The sequence below is a fragment of the Melanostigma gelatinosum genome, assembly GCF_949748355.1.
Source record: "Melanostigma gelatinosum genome assembly, chromosome: 18".
NCBI lineage: Eukaryota > Metazoa > Chordata > Actinopteri > Perciformes > Zoarcidae > Melanostigma > Melanostigma gelatinosum.
The window spans coordinates 22,615,306-22,633,663 of NC_136651.1; the positions used below are offsets into that span (position 1 = coordinate 22,615,306).

Below are 18,358 nucleotides of genomic sequence, written 5' to 3' on the forward strand. Positions count from 1 at the left end.
TTGTATTTACGTGATGTCAAGACATTTCAGTAAGCATGATGCATTTACTATAACATTATGTGTGAAGGATATTGACTTGAACTAATATGCAGCGGTTATTACAAACAGCCCTACAGCTCTGTGGACAGAGTGATGTGACAGACAGTGGGTGCTGTTGAGTCTGACACGGGTGTCATGGCTGACTAAGACCCTCACATGTGTTTTTCAAACAAAGGAGCATCCATCTTCCTTCATTTCAACAAAGACCTGATCTGGGGTCTGATAATGCCAGGCTCCAAGACCACACCTCCCAGCTCCAGCCAGAACTTAATGCTGGCCCCTCATTGGCCAAAGGGACCCCCCACCGGTTTTATTACCTGGGCACAGGCATTTGTTTAAAACCAAGCGCGAGCTTCAAATCTTCCTCTTCCATCTTCAGTGTTAGGAGGTTCCAAGGAAACATTTGCCTCTCAAGAAATCCTATCAGAACACAAGTTCAATTTGCTGGCCAAACAGACACTGTTTTTATATTTTTGTTTTGGATCCTGCCGTGAGAGAACGGATAACTTCTACGACCCGTTCTCCCACCGTTGATGTATACAGTACCAGCAAAAAGGAGGACGATTCCCTTTCCTCTTCGCCGAAGATCCCCTCCTCTCTGCAGAGAGTGGATTTTGCGCAACCCGAGTGTTTCCACCACTCGACGGACTGATCCTACCAAAAGAAGCGTCTCACAGTAAGAGTTATCTTGGTATCTGGGCTTATTTTAGGTCAGTTAGTGTGTTATTCCTGTATCTTCTTTTGTTACTGTAGCGCAGGGGTATTCAATTAAAATTCCAAAAGGTCCAGATTGAGAAATTCTCCTCGGGCAAAGGTCCGGAACATTACAATAATATCTAACTTACGCTATTTAGTGCCATATATATATATATATTCAAGAAGCCTAGTAGTAGTAGTAACGTCTCTGTGTCGTCAACAACTGTCAAATCAAATAAATAAAGTACACATCAATTATATTTTAACAAATTATTATTCTCAGTTTTCAAATGTAACTGGATAGATTATAAATAATACATAGAAATACATAAATAAATGTTCTTTCAAGTACAATAAGGGCTGCATTAAAGAATAACTGACTTAACAGAAAGTTTTTCAAAAATGTGCATCTTAAAATAAAGTACTAAAAATGAATTTCACTGAATTGTCCTGCAGCTTTAAATTCAGTTCATTCAGGTGTGAAGTGATGTCAATCAAAAAAGCCACAATATTATATTTTTCCCATCTTGTAATTAGAGAAATGAGTGAGCATGGACTTTATGTGTGTTTATTTAACCACTTGTTTAGCTATATTCTCTCTGTTAACATCATTGAACAGTGAAGTAATGTGTTAGGATTCTGATCATATTGGGCTCTGAGATTTATTTTCTGTGACTTCATTCAGATGTGAGTGGGTACGTTTGCTCAAAATAGTTGATCTTTGTCTGGTAGTGTCGCTTCATTTCCCGCTTTTAATAATCGTCACGGTCTCTAAACATATGAGACACACTGGTTATAAACTGTCCGTGTGAAGAATTAACCTATACGAGTACCACCTTTCTCTTTTTGGAGAACGTCATGTGAAATAACTTCTCCTGCTCTTCCTTCTCGTTCCTCGTCTCTCCCCCGGTGTGTGTACATATCACTCGATTCAGGAAACTTGTCAGAATACCCACATTTGATTGGCTGAGCTGCATCACGTGATGTGATTTACAACACATTGGTCGGTGCATTTCCTGCACCGCTGAACAAGTGCCGTAACGGCTGAATAAGCTGCGCCGGTTAATGTAGAAGCGCTCTGTAAAATAGATTTTAGGTCCTGGGTCCGGATACAACGGCGTCTGGGTCTGGATCCGGACCGCGGTCCGCCAATTGGAGACCCCTGCTGTAGCGATTAGAACGTGTTATTGCGCAAGCATCGCGGACTGCGGAGTCCTGTTATATTGTGTATTTCCTGCTGTAACTGTTTGCATTAGATCCGTCACTGCTAGTGGAGTTGGAGTTTGTGATTTCATTACTTTAAAGTAACTTTTCAGTCCTTCACATCTGTTCTTAAAGTCAGAGCATCGTGATGCAACTACCATAGTGGGATGGTCAAGATATAGTCATAGTCAAGATGTGTAAGATGCTCAGTATGAATACACCCTCACAAGTACAAGTTTGTATTCAAAATGTTACTTTAGTAGAAGTATGTAATGTAAGTATTGGCAGCAAGTTTTTTTGAGTATCAAAGGTAAAGGTACTAGCAGCAGAATGGACCCGGTCAGTTATACTGTCATTCGTAGTATTATTGTCGTGTCAAATGATCATATTGGAAAGCCCTCTTCGGCAGATTTGATATATTGGACTATAAAAGTAAAGTTGATTGAATTGAATTAAATTGAGAGCATATCTGTTGGCGAGACTTAGAATTTCTCCTGAGTGAACAAAATAGAAGTGTGCTCACAGTTAAGCGGTCTGAAGTCTTGGCTGCGTCCACCATTCCATACTGACATGCAGTTCTTCAGAATGGTGGTCATAGCTTCCAGTGAGCAGCACCATTGACTCGATACTCTGCTGCTGGTGAGCAGAGCAAAGGTGAAGCGAATGAGTTACTCACAGCTATTACATCTCACAGTGTTGGTTGCAGTGGCCTTTACCTCTAAATGTCAAATCATTCTCACTCACCAATCCATTTCAGAACAGCTTTCAATGAAATACAAATAATGGAAAAAACAGCTTTAACTTTCCCATTGCCTTTAACTGCAGTCATGTGAAACAACGCTCTGCACTACGGACTAAATAAGATGGAAGCTAATGCATTTCCATGTGCAGCAGTAGCACACTTAATCGTAGGACATGAAACTGTAAGCAACAGCACTGTTTCAGTTTGTATTGACTGCTCTGAACTGACTGACAAAACTGAGGTACCCATGAGCAAGGCAGGGCACTGTCTCATAGCAGCGCCAGTGGAGCTGCTATGAGACCAAGAGTCCATGTCAAAGTGAAGGGCTGTCTTCTGTCTGGGAGCGCCTTTAGCTCAGTGAGCAGGCACTGGGTCAGTACAGGTTAACAACACTGAGCTCAGCGAGGGGCTTTCACGCAATTAAGACCACGAACGCCCATAAATGTATCAATCAATTTTAAATCCCTGACTTGATGGTGCTGGATATGAAAGCCAGAGGTCAAGCCACCTGCTCTATCCTACCTGATCTGGAGGTGGTGTCATCACAATGAATACTGTGGTCTTCTTCGGAGCAACACTACTCCTGCTGATGTTGTTACGGTCAGGGGAGTCTGCAGTGTTCTCCTGGAGACCAGCTTGCAGATCTCTGCAGTTCTCAGGAGCCTCAGTCTCTTTTTCCCCTGGCAGCGGAGTTTGGGCAGGCTGACACTGCGCCCTGCCACAAAGGTTCTGGCACAGGAAAGTCTTCATCATCCTCAAACTGGGGTTTAGGGTGTCTGGTTGATTGCCCTCTACTCAAACGACACTTAACGGTTTCTGTTGGCTGAAATCAGAGAGTTGAACTAGCAGGAAGGTGAGCTGAGGACAACGTGGGACAGTGGAGAGGGCTCCTCCACTTTCTCCCACTTCACTGCTCCAGCTCAGTGTCTCGGTCTTATCTTGGTACTCGATCTTTTTCTCATAAAGATGACTCAGTTGACAGACGTCCAGGCTCGGGTCCACAGACATGTAACAGAAGAAGCAGATAATAACTAAATGCTCCTATCGAACTCTTGTCATACACTTCTGAGGCATGATTAGTTCTCCATTTAAAGTAGAATTCCACACTGAAAGTATCTCATGTGGAGAATGACTCAATGATGGCAGCAGCAGACTTAGCTGGCTTCAGTATCAGCAGCCGGACAGATGCAGCAGAGAGCCTTCAGAAAGCTGCATCCTCACTGCAGCTGAGCCAGACCAATCACAGCAGCCCATACTAGCAGGTTACCCTGTCGAGCCATGGAACGAGCCCCTCAGCCAATAGAGGACGGGATTGCAGGATGGAAATTAATTAATTCCTTCAATAGTCGGCCAGAGTAGAAGGAGGGGGTTGGGGAAGAGCAGGGGTGGCACCTCCCTCACAGTAGAAAATCTGCTGAGTGATGCCTCCCTCCTCCCTCCCTCTTTATCCTCCTGCACTCCCCCTGAGTCATTCCAAGCACCCAGTCAGCCTGCAGCAGGCGATCCCATCCACCCGACAACAGAGCTCCGCCTTATTAGAAGTCTCAACACGGACTGGGTCCCTGCCGCTGGGAAAACTACAGTTAAAAGGCTCCTGACTTCCAGCTGCTCTCCACAGAACTGGTCCACTGACTGCACTGCTTACAGAGTACCTTACATCCCAGAGCAACTGACTATTGACAGAAACAGGAGCTCTCTCAATAACAGCATGTCCAATATAAAACTCGCAAGGCCCTACTCGCAACTTGTGCAACAAGTCTCTCCCCACCAGTACGAGCGATCGTTGACATGTTAGCAGTGGAACATCACTACACATCAAATGGACAGGCTGGTATCATTACTTCTTTTCTAATCGTTACCTGACAGACTTTCTAACCTCCCGTCCCATCTGTGGCTCTCAGCCCCAAGCGCATAGGTTCCCACGGGAATCCTTAAAAACAGGTCACAGATCTATAGTGGCATTCAATATCTGAGGCGCGTCTGAAAATCCATACTGACATGCTATTCAGTACGCTACAGTATGTGGAATGTGTTAGTGTCCCAGACCTCAGTATGAAACCAATAGTACGTGAACTGCAATATTTCTGGTGAAATATTACTCTATGCAAAGAGTGGCACGATCCCAGCAAACATATCCCACAATGCTAGTAGGCGGTAGTGACAACGTCGTTCATAACAGTGTGAACAAATGCATGTTATTAGAGGTTCATCCTGTGACCTCGGAGGTCTTGGACATTTGCCACTGTGTCTAATGTCATGTAGAAGGTCACATGATCCAGGATTATGTGACCATCGGCAACAAACAAAGAGATCTGCTTCAGTCCAGTCTGAGAGACTCACTCTCAGGTACTACTTCTGCAAAGTAGCTTGCTGCATGATGTGTCATACATGTTCTTAATTATTTAAGAACTTTAGTGCAAAATAATCAGACATTCTGAGAAATGTGTGTTAGTGAGTGCTTGTTATCAATTTAGACAACAGAATTGTGTATCACCATATCTCTTTGTATCGTTTCATCACAAAATGATTCCATTAAAAGACGATGAATTATCATACCTGTATGTTCTAGTATGAGTACTGGAGCGCTTCACTAACCTGCTTTACAATGACACTGTAATGCTGTTGACAGCAGGCCCATACCCTCCAACACACCTTTCACTTTGCTACCAACCACAGTTTGAACTGAGGTGTCCACATGTATTTTGGCCTACACATTACTGCTTGCTCTGTAACTTACATATGAACATTTTAAATTTGATTTACTTATGACTTTACATTCCCCCAAATATGTCTACTGCATTTTGTTGTCATGTACATTTGTCCATCTCTACAGTTTGGCACTTCTCTCTGCAGCTGTGTGCTTTGCTTCATGATGCTACATGGTAAATAAACTCTACTTCTCTTTTCTAGTCTTCCGACCACTCAAAGCTCTTTAACACTACATGCCACCATTCACCCACTCACACACAGGACAGGAGCTACCATGCAAGGTGCCACCTGCCCATCAGGACTGACTAACATTCATACACCATACGGGGGCAACTTGGGGTTAGGGGTCTTGCCCAAGGACACATCGACATGGACCGGGATTGAACGGTCGATTCTTTGATTGAAGGACGACCCTGCTCCATAGGAAACTTTTCACAAAAACAGAACTCCTCATACAAGTGTGCTGAAATACGTCCGCTTACCATGAGCTCGTGCTCAGTGCGATGTACTCCTAGTTTCTTCAGTCCAATTGTCAGGTCGTTGACACAAATGCCTCCATCACCGTTAACGTCCAGGACTTGGAACAACACTTTTAGTCGGTGCTCCTGCTCAGGCCCTCCACACATGTCACATGGATGCGCTGACTGACCGGGGTCCGCGTGGCAGTCACCAGCGACGGGCTGCTGGGGCACTGCTTTAGACGGGGCAGCTGAGGAGGGTTCTTCGCTGTGCCCGCCTCCACCGCCCGGGTCGATCCCTCGGTGGGTCTCGCCCGATCGGCACTGGCAGATTACACTGCTGAGCAAAGGAGGCATCAGCGAACCCTGCTGGTATATCATGAGCGTCCACTTAGTCAGAGAGGCCACTGTTACCCGACCACCACGTCACATCTCCTCCACTTCACAGGCACTGAACGGAAAAGCTACCAGAAGCCGGTTAGCTTACAAACGCCGCTTTTCACCACGAACACATTTGCGGAATTCACTTGAGACGAAAATGGTTCCTCCTAGTTTAAGTTGATGAAAGAGCTCAGCTAGCTAGCGTTTCCAACGCAAAGCTAACCGAAATGGAAGATGCCGGTGGAACGTTACGCGGTGATGAGATGGGGAGCCTGAGCTGCCAGCGCTTTGTCACAGCATCCAACGGTGGACTTTACACACAGCTCGTGTATCGCCCGTCTCTAAAAATGAGGTTCCAGTTTGAATAAGATGTTTGTGTTTGTAAATGCGTTAACTTGCCAACAGAGAAGACACACGTACTCGAGTCTAACAAGCCGGTGGCCCGCTGACTAAGTGAAGAATCCTGCTATGTCTAAGGCACGACCCGCCCTACTCTGCCTCTGATTGGCTGGTTCTCGTTATCGTCGTTGGTTGGAATAGTGATGTTTAGGAGCGAGGTGAGGCAGAGCCGGCTAAAGACAAAGTCGCGTCAACGGAAGTTCAAAATGCCTGATCGCCACGTGATTCACAAAGACTTCATATACATCCAGGAAGTACTTGGGCGGCAATTTAAATACGTAGAAAGTTTTACAAACTGAGAGACGAGTAGTCAATGAATAAATGTAGCATTAATGATTTACAATATTCATATAGAATACCAACACATGTAAGGTTATGTAGTTCTATCAATGTTTAAATTCTATGCTAGTATTTGCTGCTAAATTCCCGAAACTATTGAGGCTCTATGATGCTCCTAATACTAATAAATACAGCCATCATCACTGTACTAACTGTACAGTTAGTACAGTGATGATATCTAATGGATTTCCTGCTTTCCCCAGAATCACCTCCAGAGAAGGAAATATTCTGTGCAGCATGGTAAACGTTATGTGTCTGCATATATGCATATATATGCAAGGATGGTGCAGGGATGACGTATTTCTGTAGGCCAACAAGAAGTCAGCCTCACTGGGTTCCTCCACAAAAAGCCAATAGGATTGTTCCATTGGATTTTGGATTATTGCAGAAAATAATCTCTGTGTCAAACAAATATTTATGATATTTAGAAGTTTTGTTTATCAAGATAATCTTCACAAATAACCACTTTTATGATCATTGAAGAGTGAATACAGCAGAAGTAAAAAGCTAACGTTAGGCTATGAAGGAACTCCACCTCGGTCACATGGCTTCACGTCTCCACCACTAAGCTAAAGGAGGACAGTGTTCTAGTGAGGACGCTTAGTCGTCTCATTCAGACACTTTTTTAAGTCACCGAAACGCTTCTAAATTCACCAGACGGGTGTTCACTGACCTATTTTATATCAGAGAACTAAACTATAGAATCAGTTCAGCTTGTGCCACCACAGACCTAGTGTCAGACAGCTCACCATGAACACATTCAAGAAACACAGTGACTTTGAGACAAGTGCAAAAATGTGGACTAATTTCTGAGGTTTTAGGACTCTACGCAGCACCACTCGTTATGTATTCTCTTCTCATTCAATTCACCCATTCACACGTGGTCATAAAGGCAACTCAATCATTTTGCCTTTGAAGTTTATTTGAAAGTAATCAATCAAAAACCAAACTTGAATAGAATTCATAATGTCTCTACTTTACTACTAACTGTTACTTTGTTAAAACATAAAATGCCATAAGTCCATCCACACTGTGTCCTTGCTGTTCTGGGTTGTTCCGAAAGCTCCACAGAACTGCATGAGAGCCAGTACTTTGATGTTTCTGTGGCTCAATCATATGCTTTCCGGTCTTTATTTGGAGGAGACTCTGCATCTGAGTCATAATGAAAATTTGTTAAGATTTATGGTCCCTTTATTGACTATACCAGAAAGCAAAGCGACTTGGCTACAACTAAGTATACGTGGATTTATGTGCCCCTCTTGTGTGACTTCATGCTTATTTGAAAATCATACACACTGTACATCCCCCAACAGTGACAATGGCTGTATGACATCTCTGTCATTGTGGCAGAGGACACTGATACAGAGTCCAATATTTTGAATTATTTAGAGGTAAAAGTTGTTCACTTTGACTTCTACACATAAATATGAATTTGCAAAGGTTACTAACATTTTAGCTTTTCAATGAATGAACAATAAACGTTTATTGGTGGTTATCTTTTTTAACGAATACATTTCTTTTACACTTTCATTTCACTTTTTTATTTAAAAAAGTGAAATGAAAGTGTACAAAAATTGCCTTAAGATTGTGTAAATAGATACACACACACACACACAAACAAACAAAACGACAGAATACAAGGACTATAATAAATGATATGGAGAATGAGTCTTTATGTCATTACTGTTAATATTTAAGGAGTAATCTAAAAGGGCACTACTTCAGTAATTTAGTACTTTTAGGAGGGAAATGGTTGAGGAGCATACACATGTGTTTGCAAATTTTAGCCTAATAATTGCATTTAGCAAAAAAACGTTGGGGACACATTCAACAAAGTGTTTTTAGGGCTACAAGCAGAACCAGCCTCAGTTTATGGCATCAAGAATGAGATAAAGTGATGCATCTCGTTCTTGATGCCACAGATAAGTGGTTCACTCAGCGCTGTACAAATGTAAGGCCTGTTTAGAACTGTAGGTTTATATGCCCTTTAAAACATGTGTTGATGTGTTTATTTGAAGCCTGCATACTGTTACAGAAATGTTGAAATGAAAAAATAGAATAAAACAACTAATAGTCACCAACTAGGACTGTAATATAAAGTGAGATAATGGAATTATTAATGATGAATATATTTAGCTCGTTGAGTACTGTCGTTTGATTCAGCCAATAGTCACAGAGCGTAAAGCATGACCGCGAGATGTTCAACCAATGGGGTATCAGTGGGCGGGGCTAAACGCCCAGCTAACGTAAGCGTCGTTAGTAGGAAGAAGAAGCCGATTCTGGAAGCCATTACGTTGCGCACATCAATTGAGTAAATCCTACTATTTTTGCGTACAATACGCACAATTACTTCAACAAAAGAGGAATTTCTGCAATAATGGCATCGATCGCGAAAAAGAGAAAAATGAATTTCTCGGAGAGAGAGGTGGAAATTATTGTAGAAGAAATAGAGAAACAAAAACACACACTGGTTAACCACTTCAATGCTGGAGTCACCCACATGGCAAAGAATAACGCGTGGGTGGACATCCTGAAAAAGGTGAACGCTGTCACCACCTGTCCCAGAGAGCTGCCCGAGGTGAAGAAGAAGTGGTCCGACATGAAGACCGAGGTCCGGCGGAAAGTGGCCCAGGCGCGGGCTGCTATAGAGGGAACCTCCGCTGACTGCACTCCAGTTCCCGTCATCCTCACTGCGATGCAGCAGAGGATCTGTAACCTCCTGGGGGAGGCCACCATCATCAGCTTACCTGCAGGAGACTCGGATGCTGAGATGAGCTTACCTGTAACCGTGACCACCGCCGTCACACTAGCAGAGAGTAAGTAGACCGAGTGTTCACTCCGAGTGTTCCAGGTAATGCTGCAATAATAAGCAGGGACAGTGCACGTGTTTCCTCCGGTGAGAAGCGATTAGACAGTGTCCGATGGACCTGAGACACCGAATATCTCCCGTAGAAGGCTTTATTGCTGATGAGTACAGAGAGTCGTGGATTCATCTCTAACGTGGACTGAGAGGATGAGCAAGATGAACATGTGTTCTGGAAGATTCAATGCAATATCCAGCGGTGGAAAAGTTGTATGACTTACCGTAGCTTTTGACAAAACAATGACAAGAAAACATGCAAAGTGACTGCTGGCTTGAGAGGAGACTCTCTTCTAGATGATCATAGACTAGAGTCACTGAATCACATGATCTGATAGAACCAATGAAACCAGACCTGGTAAAGAAGCGTTGATGAGAGCAGATGTGCAGAGGGACCATACACATGCTTTAGTTTTTAGCCTAATAATTGCATTTCGATTTTCTTTCATCCTTTTGTGCGATTGTTGTGTTGTTAGCATCATATTCTGTGTTTATCTTGCAGCTCTTCCAGCTGGCTCAGGTACAGTCTGTGATGAAGCAAAGCCACTGAATGGTAAGTGTATTTCTGCTGCAGACTCCCTCCATACCGGCATGTTATTATAAACCTGACGCCTGCAGATCAGTCAGTTTCTTGGTTGAAAGGACACATTACAGGAAGCTCTGCATACACGGGATTGATTCTATTTTCAGATTTCTGATCATTGTAAACTGTGATAGCACACATCAGAGGCACAAAGGTTTATATGAAGATACATGAGAGAAGAATCTGTTCTTTGAATATTTTTCTGTTCAACAAAGTCTGTTTAGGGCTACAAGCCGAACCAGCCTCAGTTTTATGGCATCAAGATTGAGATAAAGTGATGCATCTCGTTCTTCATATCACAGATAAGTGGCTCACAGTTTACTTCATCATTTACTGGGTTGTCCTCTCTTATGGTGCCAGTCACTACTGTTTCTCGTCATCTTGACTAAAACATTTGAATATTGATTTTGGGAGGTTAAACAGAGGTCTGGAATGCAGTTAGTCGACGTCGTGCTGTAGTATGAAGGACTTTGAGCGGGCCGTGTCCACACCGATTTCTGCTAAGTTCCTGTTCTGTCGGCGCTCTAAAGATCAGTCAGCAGCCATGTGTGTTCTTTAGCGCCTTACAGGAAACATTTGGATCATAGATCATCAGTGAGACACATCCTCTCTCTCTGTTCATCATTTCAACATCCTGATGTTATCCAGATGTTGTTTTAGGGCCACTGACCCTGAGCCAATCCTCACTTACTCACAATGACATCATTCATTCTGAGACTTTAAGAACCAGCTGGTCTGTCAAATGAACGCACGCGTACACAAAGTTAGTAATGTGATTCAAATATGGGTAGAAAGTCAGCGGGTTCAACAAAGAGGAGGGTTAAATATAATATCAGGATGAATGAACTTGCATATTTATGACCAGCCAAATGAAACTATTCAAACCTGACATCCATCCCCCTGGCTCCGCCTTAGACCACATCCTGACTCCAGCTCCATTCTTCACGCACAGACAGGAAAGTGCTCTTGGTCTCCTCCTTTTCACCTCAGCAGAATAGCACATTTCCACATTCCCCCAAAGGCTGAACTCTCAGCTGTTGCTGTGAGTGACATGGGGATTAGCAGCTCACTACTATATGTTCACTGTTGCGGTTTGAATGGAAACTTGCACCCTTGAGCAAAGTTACTCATAACTAGAAAAACAACACTTTTCCTGTTCTGTTTCCAGCTGAAACAACTTACCACACCCTGGAGGACGGAGGCGTGGTGGAGTACTGCACCACCACTGAAAGCGACTCCACTCCCACTGTGGTGGCGGCCGTTGAGGCTCCAGTGGGGATGCTGGCCTCATCCTCAGCTTCCCCTCCTCCTCCTCAGGGTCAGGCCAAACCTCAGGAGCTAAAGAGCCGCATCGCCCTCAACTCAGCCCGCTTGCTGCAGGAGCAGAGAGTCACCAACGTTCACATCCGACAGATTGCACAGCACCTGGAGGGCCAGAACGAGTTGCTGCATATGATGCGGCGCTCCCAGGAGGCTCAGGCTTTCGCCCAAGAACGACAGGCCCAGGCCCTGGAAGGGACCCAGGCTGCCCTGCTGGCATTAGTTCAGATGCTCAGGCCCGCGCTCAAAGACCTGCGCAAATTCTTACAGAGTGGGAATGAGGTTGCAAACCCCAGCAGCTCAGCAGCAGGAGGAACAGCTGACGGGGCAGGAACAGAGGAGCAGAGCCAAAACACCTCCACCTCCTCCACAGCAACCTGAGGAGGCACAATAGACTGTGTGCGTGTGTGTGTGTGTGTGTGCGTGTGTGTGTGTGCGCACGCACGCCTTGTACAGAGATGCACGCAGACTTCAGAGAACAATGAAAAGCTTGTCTACGGTTTCCCTGGGGTGAGCATGTAGACTCTTAATTATGTTTTATGATTCGTCACAGAAGCAGTGAAAAGGTTATCTTGAAAATTATAATCTGTCATTAATTAGCAGCGAGTTTATGTTATTTAATACATTGTTTTTAATGTTGAAATACGTTTTTGAATGCAAAGCTGCAGCAGTCATCACCTGCTGCGGGCTGAACATTTCATTCTTAGTTCTTCAAGTCATTCTGCAGTTTACCAGATGAAGCATAGTGAGTCTTGTTTCAGAGCAGTCCGACGTGTCTTCAGTTAGTGTGCACTGAAGGCTGTTCATCAACCAGAAGAGGTCAGTGTGTACAAGCAGGTTGCATCTGATGTAGATTTAGTTTCATCTTTTATATTCATTTACAAATTGGGATGAAATCTGTGTCATGTGAAATTATTTGTATATAATTTGGAATTGAAGGATTTAAGGATGGTTTATTGTTACTATGCACAACGACATGCAGTTGTAGCCCATTTTCAACACAAGTAAAAACATGACAAGCAACAAAAACTGGAGTACATTCCTGTCGTGTACTTTCTGAATTTGCATCATAAGGACTGTAACCAGCAGCAACAGAAACACTCCTCTGGGCAGACGACATGGCTGACATCTTCACATTACAAACTCAACATGAGGAAAACATCGTCCATGAACTGTGACTGTGTTTGAGCAGCGAGCATCGTGATGTGAACACTGAGTCCTCCTCTGCTCCACCAGAGTCCTGCTCTCTGTGCTGCTGTCTGCCCGTCAAGTGCAGCTTGATCCTGGATGAAGGATGGAGTCGGGTCTCTGTGAAGATGTGGTCGCTGGGTTCGCCTCAAGTCTCATTTCATCCATCTCATCTTCCTGTGACTGAGTATCAGACAGCCAGCAGAATGCTGGGTAGCGGACTAGCCTCAGGTCCTAGCTGGGTTAGCGTCGCGAAAAATGAGGAGTAACTTTTCGTAAGATATCAATAAAACGGGAATGAATTTATATCATTGTATAAAGAGAGTGACATGAGAAGATCAATCTCATGTCTGTAAGTTAAATCAGCTATAATCACTCTTTTAAAGTGATTAGTGACTCGTCTAAAACATTTAAAAAAGGAATAACTTGAATAGAATCATTCTATACACTGTAGCTTCTTTACGTTCTAATACAATGTAACTTCTTTACATTCTAGAATGTAAAGAAGTTACATTCTAATAGAATATAAAGAAGTTACATTCTATACAATGTAACTTCTTTACATTCTAATACAATGTAAAGAAGCTACATTCTAATACAATGTAACTTCTTTACATTCTAATACAATGTAAAGAAGCTACATTCTAATACAATGTAGCTTCTTTACATTCTAATAGAATTGTCTTTTGAAGATGAACAGGACATTTTTCAGTTTCAAGTAATGACTGTGTTGCTGCTTTAGTATTGATCATGTTTTGATATTTGAGTCATGTTGTGGATGATCAGATGGAGTTATGATGTAGCAGTCGCCCAATTGCAGATTCAGCTTGAGCAAAACCTTTGTCTGTTGTGTTCAAATCAGGCCCATAGGAGTTTACAAGGCAGGTGTCCTTTCTCACAACACTGACCTGATGCATCAAGTGGATATGTTTTGCTGAACATAATATTATGCATTGGCCTCTACATCCTCTAGTCTAATGAGCATACTTATAAACGCACTGTTACAACTCCTTCATAGTGTCATATTGCTTTTCGGAGAATTATGATGATAAGTTCATAGTAGATGCAAAAGTATACTTATGTACAATATATTATGTTAAACATTGTTGCTCCTGGATGGATCACAGCCAACCCAATTATGTTCAACACAGCTCCATGTCCTTGGTCATGGTGCCACAGCACTTAAAAGAATAAACTTCATCATTCTCAAAATTCTGACCCTTTATTAACAGCATTTACTTGTACTTTTACTTTCAATACTTAAGTACATTTAATATCAGAAAATTACTTTTGATACTTAAGTAAAATAAATATCAGATACTTTAAGACTTTTACTCAAGTAGTATTCTAATGGGTGACTTTTACTGGAGTTATTTTCCAGTAAGGTATCTTTACTTTTACTCAAGTATGCTTTTGGGTACTTTATACACCACTGTATGTACACAGGCTGTAGGCCATGTTCAGACATGCACATGTTGTCTATGTTATTGTTAGGTTTCCTTCCAGGTGATCCTCTTCCTTACACACCTCTGCTCACACTTTGTGGACGCTCCCTAACTGGCCCGTGAGGAGGTCTGAGACGCTCACGGAGCCGATCTGACTGACTTCTCGTGAGCTCCGCTGAAGAGGGAAAAGTTGTTGAAGATGTACTGAAACCGAGACTGCGCTTCTGTGCAGCGTTTGATTCCGTATGAGGAGCCTCAGACCGGCGCGACGGTAAGGTTTGCTGACGTTTATACGGCGGCTGTTGTAGAGCCCCAGAGTGTTTGCGTGGCAGAAATCTGCACCGGGAGCGTGTTCGTGTTAGAGAAAGACGAGCAGACATCTTCTAGCGTGTGACAGCGTGTCATCTTTATGGAACGCAGGACTACGGCAGCAGCGAGGTGTTGTCTTCTACTAAAGGCGGGAGAGAAATAAACACGTGATTTCCACAGCTGTCACCGCTGCAACTCTTACCACGCAGTTACAAATGAAACAGAGTTCATCTCGTGGTGGCTATAACTTTACAAAGTGTGTTTCTTCAATTCCAGGTCGAAACAGTTCTTCAGAGATGACGGACCTTGAAGCAAAGCAGGACTTCCAGCCTCCACTTTAAATCCACATACAGTATATATTTATATATATATGAATATATTTTACTTCAGTTTTCATTGGTGATCATCATACAATGAGCAGCTGGGAACAATGTCTTTTTTGATGAAAAAGAAGAAGTTCAAGTTTCAAGTGCACTTTACACTGGAGGAGCTGACAGCAGTGCCTTTCGTCAACGGAGTGCTTTTCTGCAAAATCCGGCTCATTGATGGCGGGGACTTTGCCAGTTTGTCATCCAGGTATTTAGAACAACATGTCACTTCCTTGTTCCAACCTGCTGAAAGCTAACGTTATATTGCATGCAATCGACACTTGAGGTTAACCTGCTCTAAATGGAACACTTGCATTGTTCTGCACAGGGTTTAAATACATGTTTTCCCATTTCAATAGTTGAAGCTGTGTTCTACAAATAAAGCAGGACTAGATTATGTAGGAGTGGACAGGTGACCTGTTAGTTTTCCACCTCAGATAAGGTACGGCTGTAAAACTGGTATGAAACTGCATGTCTTGCAGTTCAACCTTTAGTTCACCACAGTTCGTTATTTCACCCTCATGTCTCCTGCAAGCTTCCTTTGTGCTGCTTCTCAGCTCCACCCTGGCGTACATTCACACTGGGAGCTGCCCACAGTCTTGTCACAGCCTCTCTGTGGGACTATGTTGAGGTTAAGTAATTTGCCCAAGGGCTCCTTGGCAAAGTTGTCGAGGGAGCAAAAATCATTCACTCTGCTGCAAGGATTCAAAGTGGCAGCTTCTCTTACCATCTAGACCTCTGCAGGGTCTGTTCACTAGGGTTGTCCTCGACCAAAGAAAATCTTCGTTGATTACTCCTCGCCATCCTGGCTCTTTGGTCCCCGCCATCCTGGCTCTTTGGTCCTCGCCATCCTGGCTCTTTGGTCCCCGCCATCCTGGCTCTTTGGTCCCCGCCATCCTGGCTCTTTGGTCCCCGCCATGCTGGCTCTTTGGTCCCCGCCATCCTGGCTCTTTGGTCCCCGCCATCCTGGCTCTTTGGTCCCCGCCATCCTGGCTCTTTGGTCCCCGCCATGCTGGCTCTTTGGTCCCCGCCATCCTGGCTCTTTGGTCCCCGCCATCCTGGCTCTTTGGTCCCCGCCATCCTGGCTTTTTGCAACTAAGAGTGACATGAGAGGGTGGAGCTAATTGACTCATAAACTTATTTTTACATTCAGAGGGTCACCCCTCGATGGCCATCAGAAAGAATGCCAGTTTGAGGCTCTTCAGCATTGGCTTCACTCTTCAGACCCGGAGGTTGTCGACTGGAATGAAGTCATTCAGCATGAAAAAGCAGCCCTTCTTTTCACTGAAACTACAAAGGATTAGGGACTAGTAGCTCCAAAGAAAAGGTTGACCATGATGTATTTTGATTATCTCAATAACTTGGACGATGTTTCTAAAAAAACGAGTGCTGTTCTATTTTCTCATTTATTTCTTTGATATGGAACTGTGTTGGTGCCAGCATGCCTTCAGTGAGACTTACTAACTACAGTTGTGGCTCAATATGAATCAGCTGCTGGGAGTGTCATGCCAGGTCTCCAGGTTCAATAAATAATAAACAATCCTTTAAGGACCAAACATACATTTGACATGTTTTAATGCATTTAGAGCATAATACCCAGTATCATTGTTCTCCCCTGGTTTTAATCCTTCTCTGTGGTTAGGAAAGCAGGCAGCAGGACCAACATTTGTTCTACCTGAGAAAGAAATGTATGCAAATCACCACTCAATAATATCTGAACTTTTATGATGGTTAAAGAACAGCTCAACATTTAAGAAACTGCATTTATTTACTTTGTTTTGGTAACTCAGATAAGGTCAACATCAATCTCATGCGTTTGTGGTTCTGAAGTCAATGATGTGGTTAGCCTAGCTTAGCATAAACACTGGAAGAGGGGAAAAAGCTAGCCCAGCTCTCTCCAAAGCTAACAAATACACTTACCAACACCTCTAAAGCTCGACATAAACAGTGTATTTCCTTCCTTTTATCTCGTACAAAGAGAAGTTAAAATGACATGTTTGTGGCTTCAGGGGGAGCTTTGTGTTGTCAACAGTTGTTTAATCTGCCCAGTACTTGTGTGGAGGGTCTCCAGCCATCGAGTGGGTTGCCTGATGTGGTCTGTGAGCACAGGTCCTGGTCTCAGCTGTACCTGTAACCTGGCTGTTGTTTGCCTAGAAGTAGACAATCATTAATAAGTGCTTCCCACCTGCTCCCAGTCTGTATGCTACGCTAGGCTCCAACTCTGCATAGTAATGAGAGATATTGATCTCACTCTTGGAAATAAAGTGGAACAGTGTATTATAGTGAAAGGAATGAAAACCAGGCTGTTTAACAGTCATGTAAAGTCTTAGTAGGAAACTGGCCAAAACATGCATCACACATTTTCATTTGGAGAAGAATAGTCAATGGTGGAACAAGACTTCATGTGGGACGGTAGGCTGTTCAGGCCTGAGCGAGGGACTAACGGTGTTGTGAGGATGACTTGAGTGTCCTGGGGACAGAATATAGACTTAGCAGGTCACTAATGTATTGTGGACCATTTCAGGCTTTAAAAACAAGTAGTAACATTTTAAAAGAAACTTTATATTTCACCAATAACCAATGCAGGAGAGCCAAGACAGGATTAATGTGTCTGATCCAGTTCTGATCCAGTTCTGATGAGTCCAGCAGCTGCATTTTGAACCATTTGGAGCAGAGAAAGGAAGGATGAGTCAACCCCATAATTACAGTAATCAAGGTGGGACGTGATAAAGCATGTGCAATGAAGATAAAAGAGTGACTCAAATGAACCCTTGGGGCTTTGCCACATTTAACGGTAGCATGCGATGAAGAGCAATTTCCTATTGTGAGTGAAAAGGTTCTTTCTGTCAGGTAGGAGTTGAACCATTTCAACACAGGACGCTGTAGTTCAACTCCTCCTTTAAGGCGCTTCAACAGAATGTGGACAGAGAAGGATCTCGTTATGCACCTTCAACAGGCCGATCCAGTGCAGCCAGCGCACTGAACATCGATGGGAATCCTTCAAAGATCTGAAATGGGTTCAGACAGCAGTGTTTCCCACAGGGCTCTGTGAGACTGTAGTGGGTAGACCTCTGCTTTAGAGGGTTCCGGGCGCATGCTACTCCGAAAAAACATTACGTACATTTTAAAGTTAAGTGCATCAATCTGGTGCATTCTGAGAGTAAAAGGAAGAGGCTCGATGTATGGAGAACTTAGTGCTCTTGTTTTTAGCACTGGTGGAATGTAACGAAGTACATTTACTCAAGTGTACTTACTGTAAGTACAATCTAGAGATAGCCTGCTTCACGTGAATATTTCCACTTTATGTAACTTTATACTT

At 43.4% G+C, this 18,358-nt stretch overlaps 3 protein-coding genes across 4 annotated transcripts in view; 2 read left to right on the forward strand and 1 right to left on the reverse strand.

Annotated features, from left to right (window-relative positions):
* The window catches only part of slc25a25b (solute carrier family 25 member 25b), a gene marked incomplete at its 5' end in the record, with an annotated part of 18,520 nt that extends 12,292 nt beyond the window's left edge, over positions 1 to 6,228 (reverse strand). For both annotated transcript variants that reach the window (XM_079288901.1, XM_079288900.1), the window contains one exon: positions 5,872 to 6,228. In XM_079288901.1, coding sequence (XP_079145027.1) covers positions 5,872 to 6,228 — 357 coding nt within the window. The remainder of the gene's footprint in view (positions 1 to 5,871) is intronic.
* A 3,109-nt stretch (positions 6,229 to 9,337) lies between these two features.
* Positions 9,338 to 12,461, forward strand: naif1 (nuclear apoptosis inducing factor 1). Its single transcript, XM_079290107.1, has 3 exons — positions 9,338 to 9,782; positions 10,329 to 10,379; positions 11,578 to 12,461. The coding sequence occupies exons 1-3, from the start codon at positions 9,344 to 9,346 to the stop codon at positions 12,108 to 12,110; spliced, it is 1,023 nt and encodes a 340-aa protein (XP_079146233.1). The 5' UTR covers positions 9,338 to 9,343; the 3' UTR covers positions 12,111 to 12,461.
* A 2,640-nt stretch (positions 12,462 to 15,101) lies between these two features.
* The window catches only part of LOC306792816 (early estrogen-induced gene 1 protein-like), a gene marked incomplete at both ends in the record, with an annotated part of 88,029 nt that continues 84,772 nt past the window's right edge, over positions 15,102 to 18,358 (forward strand). The window contains one exon of the mRNA XM_079290150.1: positions 15,102 to 15,247. Within this exon, the coding sequence (XP_079146276.1) occupies positions 15,102 to 15,247 (146 nt within the window). The remainder of the gene's footprint in view (positions 15,248 to 18,358) is intronic.